General features: G+C 40.3%; 1 protein-coding gene across 1 annotated transcript; it reads right to left on the reverse strand.

Moving 5' to 3' along the window:
- Window positions 1–4,348: 4,348 nt before the first annotated feature.
- On the reverse strand, window positions 4,349–15,566 carry LOC116058856 (tetratricopeptide repeat protein 39C-like). The gene is made up of 14 exons (XM_031311787.2): window positions 14,858–15,566; window positions 14,073–14,121; window positions 12,979–13,107; window positions 12,353–12,467; window positions 10,948–11,308; window positions 9,456–9,624; window positions 8,653–8,746; window positions 8,447–8,554; window positions 8,247–8,356; window positions 8,028–8,151; window positions 6,630–6,727; window positions 6,429–6,533; window positions 6,297–6,335; window positions 4,349–6,193 (listed from the first exon to the last, which is right to left on the reverse strand). The coding sequence occupies exons 1-14, from the start codon at window positions 15,004–15,006 to the stop codon at window positions 6,104–6,106; spliced, it is 1,740 nt and encodes a 579-aa protein (XP_031167647.1). The 5' UTR covers window positions 15,007–15,566; the 3' UTR covers window positions 4,349–6,103.
- Window positions 15,567–16,465: the final 899 nt, after the last annotated feature.

The raw sequence follows: 16,465 nt of genomic DNA on the forward strand, positions 1-16,465 counted from the left end.
TATTATTGGTGAGTGAATAGAAATACTCTGAATACCCAGACATCTTTTGAACTGATTTACGATGCGTAGTGATTGAGTTACAATTATATTATCCTTAATATTATTAACTAGTGATGGTAGGGGTGCGCAGAGTAAAGCAGGGAGTGAGTGTGGGCTGCTTGTAACCTTTTCAATCTGGAGCCATGCAGGGATCCTATCATTCCAATCTTTTAACCACAGAGAGATGGCATTAAAATTCTCCAAATTTATTTCTATTGTATACATAATAGTTGAGATCAGTGTTCTTGTTCTTTTTTTGCTTGTATTAAGATCAAATGCAGAGACAATTGCACATGAGATTTAGCAGCAATAAATTGTTGTGAGCAGGAACTCACTTTCTGGTGGAAGGATACATTGGCTGCTCAGGTTTCAGCCTGAGTGAAACACAATGCAATTGTGTTTGTGACCTTGCTCTTTGCACAATCCTACTGTTCCTATTGCTCTCTCTCCCTCTCCCCCTCTCTCTCTCACGGACACAGTTGCTTTCAGATGTAACATCTCTCTTGCCCCCCCTTCCCCATCTCCTCCACATCTATCTGATGCAATTGCTTTATTTAATTCATCAGCATTAAGATGTTTACAGAAATAATATGCTGTTTTGTAGTGTAGCCATTGTCTATTTCAGTGTTTCCCCCCCTACATCACTTCCTGTACCCCTAGGCGTACATGACATACCCCAGTTTGGGAACTAATGGTCTGTATCCACACCACACAAAAAATATAGGAAGTGAATGTGAATCACAACAGCTAAAAAAGGATGATGTCACTGGCATGAATCACCACAGGCTAGATGAGGTACCTCATATACACTTGTCCTCATGGTTTTAAAGCTGAAGGCTCAGTTTTATAAGTGAGTGTGAAAGGAAATGTCTTTTGATTATTTAGAAGTACAGCGTCCAATACAGGAAGATTCAGAAGGAATGGTGATATTGTTTCTGCCCAGCCTCCCAGCTCTGTTCTGCCATATCTAAATCCAGTGGCACAGGAGCCTGAATAATTTATTGGTTGAGTGAGCTGTTGCCTTGAGCCTAGTGTGACAGACATGTTTTCTTAAAGAAACGCTCTTGGTGTGTCTATCAAAGCATGTAGAGCCTAAATCACGTTCAATATGGAAATAACAGAGACAAGAATATCATGTATTGAATTATAAATAAAAACCTATTTTTTAAGATTATTTTTTGGGGCATTTTTAGGCCTTTATTGATAGGACAGCTGAAGAAATGAAAGGGGAGAGAGAGGGGGAATGACATGCAGCAAAAGGCCACAGGTCAGAGTTGAACCTATGTCCGCTGTATTGAGGAGTAAACCCTCTATATATGGGCACCCGCTCTACCAACTGAGCTATCCAGGCACCCAAATAAAAACAAAAATAATCCACTGAATGATAGATGCTACCATGGTCAGTAAAATGATGATGCTAATTTTGATTGGAAAATATTATAAGAATACCAGGGTGAATTCTATGTTATGACACATTGATGATTTCAAGAAATCAAAATGAATAAAATCACACGTTGCGTTTTAAAATTACAAATAACAAATCTAGTGCAATCGTAACCAGTGGATGGATGACATAAGGCAATTAACCAACAATAACTTAATCATGTTTCAGCCAATTTTGTACTTATTTCAATAGTCTAGCTTTCTGAATATTTGACACACACACACACACACACACACACACACACACACACACACACACACACACACACACACACACACACACACACGTGCAGTACTTGAGGAAATGTACCACCAGTAGCTCATTTGATTTTTGTGGGGTCTGTCCTGTCCTGCCTGTGAGATAAGCTCCCCCTGGTGGAATAAAAAAATAAATCAACACCATAGATACACACAAGGTATGTAACTTTCAGTTAGTGTTGGTTCTAGCGGCCCCTTTGGACTAAAGCGGTAGTGTAGGTCTTTTCTTTACGGTGCTGTATTTCCCACTGTAGATTACTGAGATGTAGATTTCCTTTCCCTTTTAGATTTTAGTTATTCTTTGTTTAATTTCCTTTTTTTCTGTGATGGTCCTGCCCCAGTGTCAGTCATAACTACAACATATGACTTCTAAAGTACAATTAAAATACAATTACGCCTATATAAAGAAAGCTCCTCTTACCTTTTACCTGGCTCAAAAGGCTGGATACTAACACAGCCTTTCCGGTGTAACAAAGAAATCTGTGACCCATCAGAATATGTTACTGTAGCGCCATATGTCTATATCATGGATGTATTTAGAGAATGGTTTATATCCTTTGCGTTCCACTTCCGGGATTCCTCCAGTGCTGCAGGAAATTCCGCCAGATGCATGTACTTTCCGTTTCCTTCCTCTGTCTTTGTGTTGGTGTTCTAACCTCTGGTGGATTTGTGAGGACTATGGTTAACTGCTCCTCAGATCTCTGCAGGGTAAATCCAGACAGCTAGCTAGACTATCTGTCCAATCTGAAATGCCAATAAACCAGAGCACGTTTTTCTCCCATCCCCGAATGCTATGTGGAGTAACCAGACCCTCCTTCAGCGCGCTTTGGAGGAGGGTCTGGCAAAGCCGAGCAGAGGCCTTACTAAAAACTATATCAAAATAGTGTTCTTTTCACTGTTAGTCTTGTTTGCTGCTACAGGTCATTTAAGATCATTGTATGAAAAAAGCTTCAGAAACATTACAAAGTTACATATAGTCACTTTAACGGGACCAAGTGATTTATAGTGTAATATTTTATATTTAGAGTGGTCTGGCACCTAATTGTTTTCCATGTGAATTACTGCACAATCATGTCTAGCCTAACACATTGGATATAATATCCTAACTATCCAATTCATCAGAATCATCAGAAAAGAACTCAAGGCAAAGAAAAACACCACATATTTGACTAGATTAATGAAGAACAGTTTATTGTAGATTTCAGTGATGAATTGGAACACCATCATCTTGACACGTTAACTCAATTTCAACAAAATCTCACGACAAAAGGAAAAATTCTTTCAGTGACAGATCTATTTGGTACAGCAGGAAGGTTACTTACATTTCACCGTTACGTTACTTGCACTGCACTCACCACTTGCACAGTAGTCACCCTAACATTTACCACAGTTTACATCCGTCACAGCCACAGGGGATGACTGGCTTTGTCTAACCAGCGTAGCATAAGCAAAACAAATCCACATGTCCAAAACCTTGAACATGGGATGAAAAACACTAGGGCTGTCAAACGATTACATTTTTTTAATCGCGATTAATCGCTGAATTTCTATAGTTAATCGCAATTAATCGCATATTTTATCACATGATTAAAATTCTATTATTTTGCATTTCAGAACAGTTTTTAAGTACATATTAACAATCAAAAGCAATTTTTACCAGTGTATCTTGATTGGGAATCAAATGAATGCAAACAAAGTTACTTTATGAACTTGATTTTAAGATTTGTAATTATTTATTTACTGACAGAAACAGAAGAAAAATGTGTGAATCTGTCATTATTGCACAATTCCTCCAAGTACCTAACTAAAAAACTAAAAATCCCTCTCCTTACTAGAGTCAATATAGTGTTTAGTAACTCCTAAATAATGTTGATTACTCACTGACGTCCAGTGATCACCGGTTAATGAGACAGCGTTTGCAGCAGTTCCAGTGTGGCTGCTTTCTCCGTGTGGTACAGGCTGTGTATCCGTGAAAACTATTGTCCCCCTCGACGGCAACGAGACAGGTCAGAACATGCCAACCGTAGAAAGGCCTTTAAGACCCGAGTCCTCTACGATGCTGACAGGTCTGCAGTTAGTTGCCACCCGTTTCGTTAACTGTACTACTATGCTTAGCTCCGTAGGTGGTAGCTCAAGCTTGACGTGCGTCGGTGATATTTTAATTCGGCTTTACAAAATGTGCATATGGCTTTCGACTTGTCTACGAGCCGTCCGGGAGTTTTGGAAAATAAAAAGCTCCATTCAAATTGTGTTGCTGCTGTCTTTCTCCATCATGCTGCAGCCTGCAGCAGCAGGATGTGTTAGGAGGAAGTGGCAGCTTGATGAGAAGTAATGGTGCTGCAAAGGGTCAAAACAGTAGCCTGTTAGGCACGACGCGAAGCCGAGTGAAGTGTAAAATAAATTAATAAATGCCGGCATGCGATTAAAAAAAATGTATCGCATCGTGCTGGCCCTTAATCGCATCGCGATTAACGCGTTAACGCTGACAGCCCTAAAAAACACAGATAGTCATTGTTGAAAACCTCAGTAAGATGCCCTCCTTTCACTTATATTGCTTGCATGAGAAAAAGAGTGCTCATTAATAAAAGTCAATACCCTGCACAGAATGATGTACAGTGTGAAACTGTGTAGAGAAAGTTTGTTAAAATCATTCTTATCACAGAAATATTATTCATTGTCCAAGTTAAGATCATACTTATGAACCAGCTTAATCACAACACTGCAGTCTATCCTGCTGGCCATCACAGGATTTCAAACTAAAATAGCATACTGTAAATGACACTTGCAAAAGTACAACTTCTTTTCTGTAATAAATAAACTTGTCACTATTATGGACTAATTTCAAAAGCTTGTATCACTAAAACACTATTAAAATAAGTCACTAGTACTATATGTTAATTAGGCTGACATTTAACAGCACCTTTCAATGGTAATATCACAGTACAGAGTGTACTGTATTAAAATACCTTATATACAGTATGTATTTGCAGGAATGGACATAGAGGTACATGTGACTTCAGCACAGTCTTATCGCCACGGTTACCCTGCCATGCCATGCATAGTGCACAGGATCAATGCCCGGTGTTATCACATCAAAAACATTATTAGGGCATTGTGAAGTGTGGTGATTTCTCAATTATAAATTTATGACGTCTAACTACTTGAATGTGAATAGCCGAGTTGTGTGATGATGACTATGTGTGATGTAGGGTGACATTTTTTGACGTTATTTAACGATTCCCATGGTAACTAATTTGACTACAAGTTTGTCATTTTATTTCAATTGTGATTATAGTAAGTGGCCCCTTTGTGATATGAATCAACCCATTTGCAATTTTACAAACAGATGTCCCTCATCTTTTTCATAATATGCGATTATTATTGAAGTAAGATGCTCAAATGTAATTTGCCTGTTTTTAAAGAATGTGAAAAACACAAATACCTGTGTGTTTAATTATATTTTTACTATTAAGGGACATGTGATCTCATTAAAATGCTATTTTTTGTGCTGAATTGCTTACTGACGGGAGAGGAGGCATTACTGATATCCTCCAAATACACACGTTAATGAGGAAAATTGTAACTAGCTAGCTAATAATACATTTGGGTGCCGAAAACACAGTTACAGATTTGGGGAAATTTGCTTGTTTGTTGTTTTGCCCAGGGTCGAGGATTGATATATATTTCATTTCTGTGCAACCTGTTCAGAAATAGGCCAGGGACGTGTTTAGCCTAGCTTAGCGCTAGGACAGGAAGCAAGGGGAAACAGCTAGTTTAGCTCCATCAAACTGAAAGTCTACCTTCTAACAACACTAAATATGTCTTATCTATACAGTGAATACTATTTCTGATCAAGCCATAAAACAGAAATGCAAAAACTCATGGTTTTACAAGCAGTTGAAGCAATTTCTTTTACCAACAACTACTTTGTGGAGTGCAGCGTCCCAACAGTCCTGTCCCATTTGTGGGCTTGTCTGGTTTGTGCACTGCAATAACAAAACCATGTATGGATGCATTGGTGACTAGCTTGCTGGCGAAGAAGAAGTCTGTACTGGTATCATAGCGTTGAAGGTTTTAGCTTAGTTTTTAACTGGCTAGCCATAGGTAGGCTAGCCATTTCCATTTACTTTGTGCTAAGCTAGTATGAACACATGTACAAACGTATACATCTCTGTACAAAATGAACAGAGATGACACTTTATATCAATCTGACTGGGTAAAATGACAAACAAGTGTATTTCCCTAAATCCTTTAAGAATGAAAAATACATGAGTATGTTCACTGGGGTGTCATACAGTTATTTTGAATGGCTTAAAACTTGCCATGAGCATAGCTTGAGCCATTGTAGCTTCCCTTCCTGGAGTCACTGAGGCACTACTTCCTTCAAAGAAGCCAGAGCTGAATGGATGCGGACATGAAGCCTGTTCTCAAAGTCGTAGCCTGTGAAATCCTCCTAAAACATTTTAGATTGATAGATAGAATTTAAAAATGTATTGAAACATCTGGGAAATTCAAATGATTTAAAATTTAGATAATTGCTATGTAAATATTTTTACCTTGGCTTGAAGTAGCAATGATCTTCCCCTTGCCAGAGTCTGAATTGCAATACAAAAAAGACTAGATTATAACTGATACATGTGGCTCCATTAGTTTATTTCAAATAAAAATGTGAATGCTGGCAGACTGACCTCCTGTTTTGCAAGGAGTATACATCCAAGCTCATAGACGGCATACGGCTGAACATATGAGTTGATCTGTCGTCCATACTCATCTCTAGCAGCCAGCTGGAGTGACTGGATCACAGATAAAATGGATAGGAGAGCAAGCTGAGTAACATTCAAAGTGTAGATTAACAGCAAAGTCATTCAGTGCTAAATGTAGACATATACCTGAACAGCATCCCTCATATTTCCATGACATTTGTGAATGGCACCAAGAAGAAGGTGTTTCAGGCCTCTAAACGAAGCCAAATCTAAACTCTGTAACACTGAGCAGACATACAGAGGAAATTATCACACAGGGGAAAATGAAATTCTTAGAAATCCGGCTGCAGGTAGGCCTGTCACGATAACAAATTTTGCTGGAAGTTAAATTGTACCAGAAATTATTGCGATAAACGATAATATTGTCGTTCCGAGACCATTTTCATCTAATATAATGATAATGACATAATAATGCAGGTACACCTTTTCAAAGATCAATAAACTTTTATTTCTAAAGAATATTTAACACTGGAACTGGAAGACATTTTAAATATCCACAATATGTCTTTGATCTCCTTTAGTATGTCGTCTTTCACGCTGTTGTACAGTTGTGGAGTTGCCGTTTGTGACCCGTATGTTCTCCCAGGTAATTCGTACTGGCTGTCAAATGTTTGCAGCATTCCTCGAGTGTTTGTGCGATAGACTACAGACTCTGTATTACATTTAACAATTATTTATTAAACACTAAATATTAAATTTAAATAATAATATATAATTAATAAATTATATCTATCTATATCTATATGGCTATCTGACTTTCTTCTGCTCCTCTGCAGGTCGGAGCTCCGCGGGGGCGGGCCGACACACACACACACACACACACACACACACACACACACACACACACACACACACACACACACACACACACACACACACACACACACACACACTGGCACACACACTGCCAGCCACCACATCAATTCTGTTTACTGATAGCTATTGTTTACCTCAGGCTAATGTATTAGCTAGTAAGTGGCAATTTTTGGCAGCCAGCCTTCCAAAAGAAAGCACAATGAAATTAAATAACCGATCATTAACCGTTGACCGACAAGCAGGTAACGGAGTCTCAGTTCACCATCCGGGAGCCTCTGACACATGGACAGCTGTAGGCTTGTACCGGTTAATGCTCTGCATTGTCGGACACATGCAGCCACTTTCCTGAAACCCTGCTCCAACTCTCAACTTTCTGTCTCTCTCGCTCCGTCAGGAGTCCCGCCCACACAAAGAGCATGCGACTGACGAGGGTTCACTCCTCGTTACGCTAAGGAACCGAGAGTGGTCCTCCAGTCTCTTTGGTAGAGAGAGAGAGAGAGAGAGAGAGAGAGAGAGAGAGAGAGAGAGAGAGAGAGAGAGAGAGACACACAAGGAAAACAAACAAGCATGCAAATGGGAATTATCGCGGCCGGAAAAATTATCGAGCTAATTTTTTTTTGTGCGATTAATTGATTTATTGACTATCGCGACAGGCCTAGCTGCAGGTAACTTGGTTATGTTGCTATGAATCATAAAGGTTCCATTCACCCTGATTCATTATCTGCAGTTTAGATGAGGAGCAGTTTGGAAGCGCTTTCCACAGATACAGCACTTCAATTACACCAAGGATGCATAGCTCTCTGGTGGGCGAGATCTTTCTCAATCGCTCAGCCTGCAGATAAGGATCAGACAGAGGACAACTTTTGTGACACACTTGTGATGACTTTCGAAAGAGACAAAAAGAGCAAACTTTGCAGCAAAACCCACCCTTTTGACAGCAAACTGCTCTATTTGGTTGTTTTTTCTCTTGAACAGCTTCTGCACATCTTTGAAAACGCCGCTTGCTCCATCTAGGTCACCCGAAGCACCCTGACACACTGGGAAAAAAATACAAAAAAAAATGATATAAACTACAGAGTAGAAACATCCCAGCAGTGTTAGCATACGTTAAAATGTGAAAGGATTACCTCCGGTCAAGTAGGCGTAGTAGCACTGCGACCATCGCGACTCATTCTTCAGCCTTTCAAACGACGTGTATGCATCTTCAAAATTCATCTCTATCATGCTACACCAACCTGAAACATAGACAAGCAGACAGAGACAAATTAATCCCTTCCTGTGCTGTATGCCAAGTGCCAGTATGTCCCAACTAACCTGATGAGCAAACACGTACCAATCTCATAGAGACACACATGCTGGATCTCTCTTTGATCTGATGCAAGCTCTAATGCATCATGGAAACAGGCCAAAGCACTGTTGATATGGCACTGGGGACAGAGAGAGCACACACACACACACACACACACACACACACACACACACACACACACACACACACACACACACACACACACACACACACACACACACACACACACAGGTAACGGTAGTTATGTTAGACACACACTACATGCATGTGTTGAATGAGAGTTAGATAAATAGTAGATTAGATGTTGGTGAGTTAATGAACCATCTGACATGCATATTAATGATATGTGCTTGAACAGAGAGTGCTGTACCAGCCTATGGTAAACAACAAAAGGTTTGTCTACTGTGCAGTATATTTGCCATCCAATGTCTTTATCTAGCATTACAAACACAAATAAACCACTTTAAAGGTCCAACATGTAATATTTTTACTGTAATGAATCCAAAAATGAACCCAATGCGTCATCAGATATTAAGGAAACATTCTAAGTTGAAATACTATCTTTTCTGAAACAGTGCTAATGCCAGTATTTTCTCTTTTTGAAATGTCCGTTCCGTGATGTAATGTCTGTTTGTGTTTTGGCCTGTGTGTTGTCGGGTTGCCAGATATACCTGTAAAAACGAAAAAAAAATTTAATTTGTACTGCAGTAACTATTTTAAACACTAGCTGTCAGTATTACATATTGCACCTTTAAGCTTCAATAGACTTGTTAAAGTTTGTCTTATCTGTCACTGGTTGTTAGCAGCCCTGAGCCTGCTGCACATACCTCTAGTCTGTGAACTCGTCCTTTAAAGAACATGAAGAGGGATGAGTTGGGGTAAACCACTGACTTTCTCTGCAGAATAGCTTTGGCTTCCAGCAGCCCCTCATGTGTATCAGAGCCATCCAGGGCAAAGAAAGGCAGCACTACTGTGTGGTACCACAAGAGGGCCAACCTGAGCAACACAACAGGAGAATCATTACAGCCAGTCTGAAATCTGGGATCTGAAGCTCCATCACAATCTGAATTACACTGCATATTTATGAAAGGTAAATATGCAGCTAAATATGTACTAATATTGGCAGTATAGAATATATTTAAATTAGGGTAGGTCTATGTTTCACATCGTCGCTGTCGGGCTGAAACCTTGCATTTCAATAATTCGTCATTTTAATTACTTTTCATAAATCAATGCTATTGGTCACCCTTTACGTCTGCCTGTGGGTTTTACAAATATTTAAACAGTGACGAGGCGATTATCATCTGACTTTGTCCAAGGTAAATACCTCAATATACGGTTTCCAAATGAGCCTTTTTCATTTCCTAAAAAGCAACCGTTTTAGACATACAAGGTTTTCATCCAACAGCGACGACATGTAAAAAGGGGCTTGGAACTGGTTCACATATTTTTACAGGTGAAACACACACCTACCTTATTTGAAATATATTATATAGTGGCATTATCAGTAGTTACAGCATACCAGTGAAAGCAGAGGTTACTAGAGATCATGCTATGCAGAAGGTTCTAATTATGGGGGCCAGGATAATCATAATTCATTGGATAAAAAAACATCCTGTGAACTAATGTATTATGTCTTTTGTAATGGGTTGCTAGTACCAAATGTGTTGTTGTTTTTAACTAGGCAGCAATGCACTTCCCGTGTCTGCTCTGTCAGAAATTAAAATAAAAAGAAGAAATCAAAACAATATATACTAGGTCTATCTCTTGGGGTGTTCCAGGCAAACCAGAAAGATGTTTGACGCACTAGTAATATATATCTGTGGGCTTTTAGAAATGTTCAGACGTCAACTTAAAAGCCAACTTACGTGATTTTAGAATCACTACCCTTAGGCTTAGGCAGAGGACGTCAGTGGCCCCGGACACATTTACATGCACACTTCTAAACGAATGTGACCATTTGTGTGGAAATCTCTGAATGTGGTCTGAGCGATCGGATCTCAATGCGCCCTAAATGCGTCTTGGGTGTGTTCACACATGTACTTAGAGCTGTCCACTTGATGCATGCTAATGCCAGGTCTGAACAGGGCCATTGATGCAGAGTTGGGTGATAATTTGTGGGTTAGTCAGCTGTGGAGCGGCACTTTTCACATTACAATTTGTCGATTCTTAATATAAAAATATTGCTTATAGCTGCTTTAAAGGCTTAAGTTAACTACGGTTGTACAGTTTATTTCACAAGGATATGCCCCCCTCCAATGCTATAAGTGTCTCTGTAAAAAAAGAAATAAAGGAGTACAATAGAAGACTACTACTCACGTAGCGAGTGGTGCCTTCATGTCCCTGCTCTCACTTGCATACATCAGGGAGGACAGGCCCTGGAGACGGTCACCAGGGAAACCCAGCAGGTTGATAATCTTGAGCAGGTGTGGTGGTACCATGGAGATGCACAGGTGGAAGAGGCCGTAGCCGAAGCTGACAGAGCCTTTGAGCCGGTCCAGGGCCTCGGCCGTCACGCAGTTCTCCACTGCCACGTTGTGGTTGGCGTTGTCCGTCGAGAGGGACTCCTGGTGGACAGAGGGCCCCTGCTGACAGGCTTCCTGCAGCTGGCTGATGTCACTGTGGCACTTATTGTACATTTTCCACGCCTTACGTAGAATCCAGCCTCCTTTGATATAAGCTGTTAGTGGAAATGTGAACAAGATACTTTTGATGAGGTTTTCATGAGACATTTCCAATGTCAGTCTGTCTGTCAGTCAGTCGGTCCACCACTTTGGTCCAGACTGAAGTATCTCAACAACTATTTGATGGATTGCCATGAAATGTGTTACATATATTCATGTTCCCTTCAGGATGAACTGTTAAAACTTTGGTGATCCCTTAAGTTTTCATCAGTGCTAATTAGCAAATGTTAACATGCTAACTAGTGGTAGAATACAAATTACAAATTTGAGGCATTTGTACTTTACTTGAGACTTATGCCACTTTCTACTTATACTTACTACAATTCAGATGGAAACATTGTACTTTTTACTTCACTACAATTATTTGACTAACTATCTACTAGTTACTTTACAAATTAAGATATGATATACAAACCATATGGAGAGCTTATAAAATATGTAGTTTTGTATACTACAGTACAGTATGTAAAGGTACAGCTGAAAAGATTAGCCAATTAATCGATTACTCGTTGGAGAGAAAATGAATTACTATGACTATTTTGATCTTTTAAATGATTTTCATTCAAAAACATCTAATGGTTTTAGTTCCACAAAGTGAAGACTTGCTGCTTTTCATTTTTATTTTATTAATAACATTTTATTTTCAATAAATTGTAATTTTGGACTATTGGTTGCGCAAACCAAACAATCAATCGATTAATGGAGAAAATATACTAAACAAATATTTTTATACTGACACACCTGACTTTATACAGTAATTACAATCATTATTACAAATTCAGTTATTTCTTATTAACATGTATAGATGTGCTCCTAAATAAAACCAGGTACTCTGCTCTACACTGTTTATCTGTAAGTATGACATGTTTACCATCTTGTTCTTGAGTTCTACTATTCATAAGAATTTATATACATTCTATGCACTACATGCAGTCAGTCATACAGTGAGACACACACCATGATGACATAATGCCTTCAAAACTGGTTGCCATGAAAGATAGACATTTAAGGTTACACTCTCGTGGGTTCGATTTGATTACCTGAAAGTTCCTGCTTGACGAAGGAGAGCACGGCAAGGTACACCTGACAGTCAGCAACGATAATCTGTCTCTGTAGGCGGTCCACGACCACAACTCCTGACCTCTGTGAGTCCATCTGTGTCACGCACACACAAACACACACACACGCACACACACACACACACACACACACACACACACACACATATTCAATATGCAGTAATACACATAACCTGCAACTTCACCCAGAGGCTGGCAGCCAGAGTTTTCCTGAATGACCCAGAGTTGCTAGACAGCCCCCACACTCCTCACTAAGTTTGTTAATTACATTTCACAGAAGCACTAATCAAATCTGTGAGTGGGTTTGGCATGATCTCACTGCTGCCTGCATCATTAGGCCAGATGCCGAGGATATAAACAGTGCTATCTGAACAGCAACCTGTTCTGGCGGCCATATTAAGAGACATCAGCGACGATGGAATCCTGTTTGTTCACACAAACTAACTGTTTGTTCACAAAAATCTATATGTGTGAATTAGTGTTCTTGCTGCTCAACTTTGACAGTATAGCACCATTAGTTAAAAGTTTCAAGGTTGCCATGCAACAGTCCATATAACATTTTTTCAATTGTCCATAGATGTACTCACACTTTTTTTAATCTTGTTTCTGATTGTCTCTATGACTCCGGAGCTGTCGCTCTCACACAGTTTCTCAGTGGTCCTCAGGTCGTCACAGGCCGTCTGCATCTTCTCCTCCTCAAATGTCATCATGGCGTTCTGCAATGCAATAAAACGTTTTGTTCATAATAAATCTGTTTTATTTTAAAAGCACTAATGCATTGCATTATTATTCTAATATCAAATGTTCTTGTTTTACAGAGGAGATCTATGCTTGGGCTGGCTTACAAACTGTAATAAGAGGGAAGGCGTGTTAAGTAACAGTCCTAGAAGGACAAAGGGCTCTTTCTGCATGACAGTGAATGGAAGAACACAGTGACATCCGTACAGCTGTGTATTTGGAGTTGGAAAGATGCTACACAGCCAACACATGCAGAAAATCTTTGCTCTGATGCTGCTGAAACCTCTTCAGATCACCCTTAACGAGTGAGGTAATAATCACACAATCATAAATGAAGCAGGCAGTACAAAATGTAGTGATATTTGAGTGACATTTAGAGATAGGTTTTGTGGTTGAGCATTTTGATATTTTCTTCTAGAACTGAGGCATTCTTTCCATTTATACTGCATTTTAACTAACCCCAGCACATGTATGAATGCCCACATAATGGTCAGATGTCACTAACCCCACTGCCTTCAAGGCCATTTAACATCTGGGGACAGAGGATGACATCACCTCTGGCCTTATTTTCTGCGAGTGTGTGTGTGTGTGTGTGTGTGAATTCTCCCTCTCCCACTTGCGAAGGACGCAACGTTACTGTAATGTGCTTCTCTGCAAGAGCAATGCTGTTGTTGAGAGGAAACATCCATTATGTTAATGTTTTGAAAAGCCAGGGAGAGGATGCCAGTGGTGACAATAGCAACCAATCTGACAGATTGGGTTATTTCAGGTGATACTGGGTGGTTTCCTTATGAACGGTGACGGTAGGGGCTCAAATCTATCTCTGCTGCTATATCAGTTATGAAGTTAAATTAATATCATAATTGCTATGTTTTAACACTAACTGCTATGTCCTCTGGCATTTTTGTTTGATCACGTTATCTCCAGTTGAGAGGAAACTCACCAGGAAACTGACGAAACTGGCCCCAAAGCTCATCAGTGGACTCTGGGTCCTACACAGAGAATAGAAAGGAGAAAGATGTGGAGACCACAGAAGAAAACAGAAAACAAACTCAGTTGGATATTCTGTTGAAAATTGTAATTACGACACAATCTCAAGCGTTGTCTTCCTATAGCTGTGGCACACCTCTGTATCAGCAACCAGAAAGCAGAAGAGAATAGATTATACTGTATGCATAACTAATAGGAGTTGTGGATGGTAACTTGTGTGCAGGTGCAGCCACAATCCCCATGTTCAGCTGTCATGGCTGATGTCAAGGTGTGACTACTATCTGTTTGACATGTTGCATCCACCTCACGCTGTTAGCTATCAAATGTATTAATTTATTGTAAAAAGGAAAAATGGCCCCAAAACATAGGAATCTTCAAAAATCTGTCTGATGTGCAGGGGGACATTGTGGTCACCTTGTGCTGCTTGTCTCCATGATGAAAATCTCATCTTTCTGTTAGAAACATTAAAATAGAGGTGGTCTACAGCATGCCAACGGTAAACCAGTAACCGGTAAGACCTGGGGCCAATAGACCCCCAATCACTCATAAACAAGCATTTGGAACCTAATAATATGTCATTTATTTGAATTATTATTATATATGTGGAGCAATGTTTTCAGTGTTTGCATAGTGGTAGTATATGCTGTACCTAGTGTTTTGAATTGCTGCTATTAAAGGGTATTAAAGCCATGCAAAACACTGCAACACATTCTTATATATATCGCATCAAATAATTACCTGTATCTCCTGAAAAGCTCGTCGCTCTCTTTGAAGCCGTTGTTAAGCAGCATGTTAATACCCTGCAGGGCCATCTCAGCATCATCTATGTACTCTGCCTTCTCCTCTACCTGCTGCTGCTGCTGCTGGGACTGCTCGGGACCCGCCATTGTTGACAGCCCCGCGGCTGTTGGACTACACCAGAGCGATGGAGAACTAAATATGAATCGGTTTCTTTTCTAAAACAAACCCGCATTGGTTTATTTGAACTGATACGGGAGACGGTTTTAAACAGAGACAGAAAGGGCTCGCCTGAAAGAGAAAAAGGCTGTGCAGCTTCCGCAGGCTCCAGACGTGTGTGCACCTCAGGGATAGGCCCACTGACGGCTCGCTCACTCTGCACTCCAGCGATTTACAGTTAGCATTGTTCTTGTCGACGGCTAGCCTACGTTCAGTCAAGCCAACGCACCGTTATTTGTCACTAAATCAGCCATCCGTCAGTTCCCCCCCCCAGCTTCTCTCCGTCGAGCAGCAGCATCCGATGCATTACATAACGAGAATCCAGGCTGCTGTGCTGCTCTGCCAGTCCCACGTAATGCACTCGTCAAACGGCCTGGCGTCATAACGCACAGTGCATCGCCCCGCCGGGAGGATGGAGGGATGAGGCCCGCTGAGGCGAAGCTGCATCCTGTCAGCTTCCTTTGCTCAGACTCCCTCCGCACCCATAGGTTCACAACCCAGCCAGTAGACGCACAGACGCACAGCCCAAGTAAAGTCAACCGTGCTAAAGTTGGTTTTATATTGGACATTGGATATTCGACACATTCGAGAAATCTATTATGCGGCTTGCCATTTTGACCTATTCATGTCAAAATACTTCTGATGAACTCAGCTAACCCCCCTACACATAACACAAAGCTTATTTTCTCAAAAAACCCATCCTTTGATTTTATAAATTTTTTTTATGTAAAAAAATGCTATAAATCTATTATGCGGATTGACCTTTTGACCTATTCATGTCAAACCACTTTTGGTGAACTCAGCTAACTCCCCTACACATTGCACAAAGCTTCTTTTCTCAAAAAACCCATCCTTCAATTTTATAGAATTTTTATTAGACAAAAATTGCGCAAATTAAAAGTGGTTATCTGACCAGGGTTCAACCCTTCTTTTGGAAATTCAAACGAAGCCAATCAATGTATCTGTCTCTGTAATCTATCTCCTGCAAAAAGGCAAACGCAGTCAGTGGCAATGTGAAAAGTCAATCCAGTCCCCTCAATTTAATGCATAAGAATTAAAGGCATACTATGTAACTTTCCCTCTTCGGTCCCCCTACAGGTTGTCTCATTGCAAGCTGTAGTTCCAACGAGACAACCTGTAGGGGGACCGAAAAGGGAAAGTTGCATAGTATGGCTTTTAAGGTGCTGTAGGATTGTGAAGATCCCCGGACTTAGCAAAAAAATTTGAACATCATCTGGTTATCTATCAGGGTGATCTGCATGAAGCTCGACTTTGCATTATTTCCCACGGGACAGTGAATGCTGCATACATTATTCAGCAAGAACACACAGGCTTGGACAACAAGTACGTGGCTTCACAGCTGAGGAGGACCGGGAGTGTTTCTAAGAT

Source organism: Sander lucioperca, chromosome 11 (assembly GCF_008315115.2).
Source record: "Sander lucioperca isolate FBNREF2018 chromosome 11, SLUC_FBN_1.2, whole genome shotgun sequence".
In the NCBI taxonomy this organism is placed as follows: domain Eukaryota; kingdom Metazoa; phylum Chordata; class Actinopteri; order Perciformes; family Percidae; genus Sander; species Sander lucioperca.

Excerpts from the sequence above, each read along its gene's own strand:
- LOC116058856 (XM_031311787.2), bottom strand. The coding sequence starts at position 15,006 with ATGGCGGGTCCCGAGCAGTCCCAGCAGCAGCAGCAGCAGGTAGAGGAG. Across the intron at positions 11,309-12,352 it reads CGTCAAGCAGGAACTTTCAG|CTTATATCAAAGGAGGCTGG; the intron begins GTAATCAAATCG and ends TTCCACTAACAG. Across the intron at positions 8,357-8,446 it reads CTACGCCTACTTGACCGGAG|TGTGTCAGGGTGCTTCGGGT; the intron begins GTAATCCTTTCA and ends TTTTTTTCCCAG.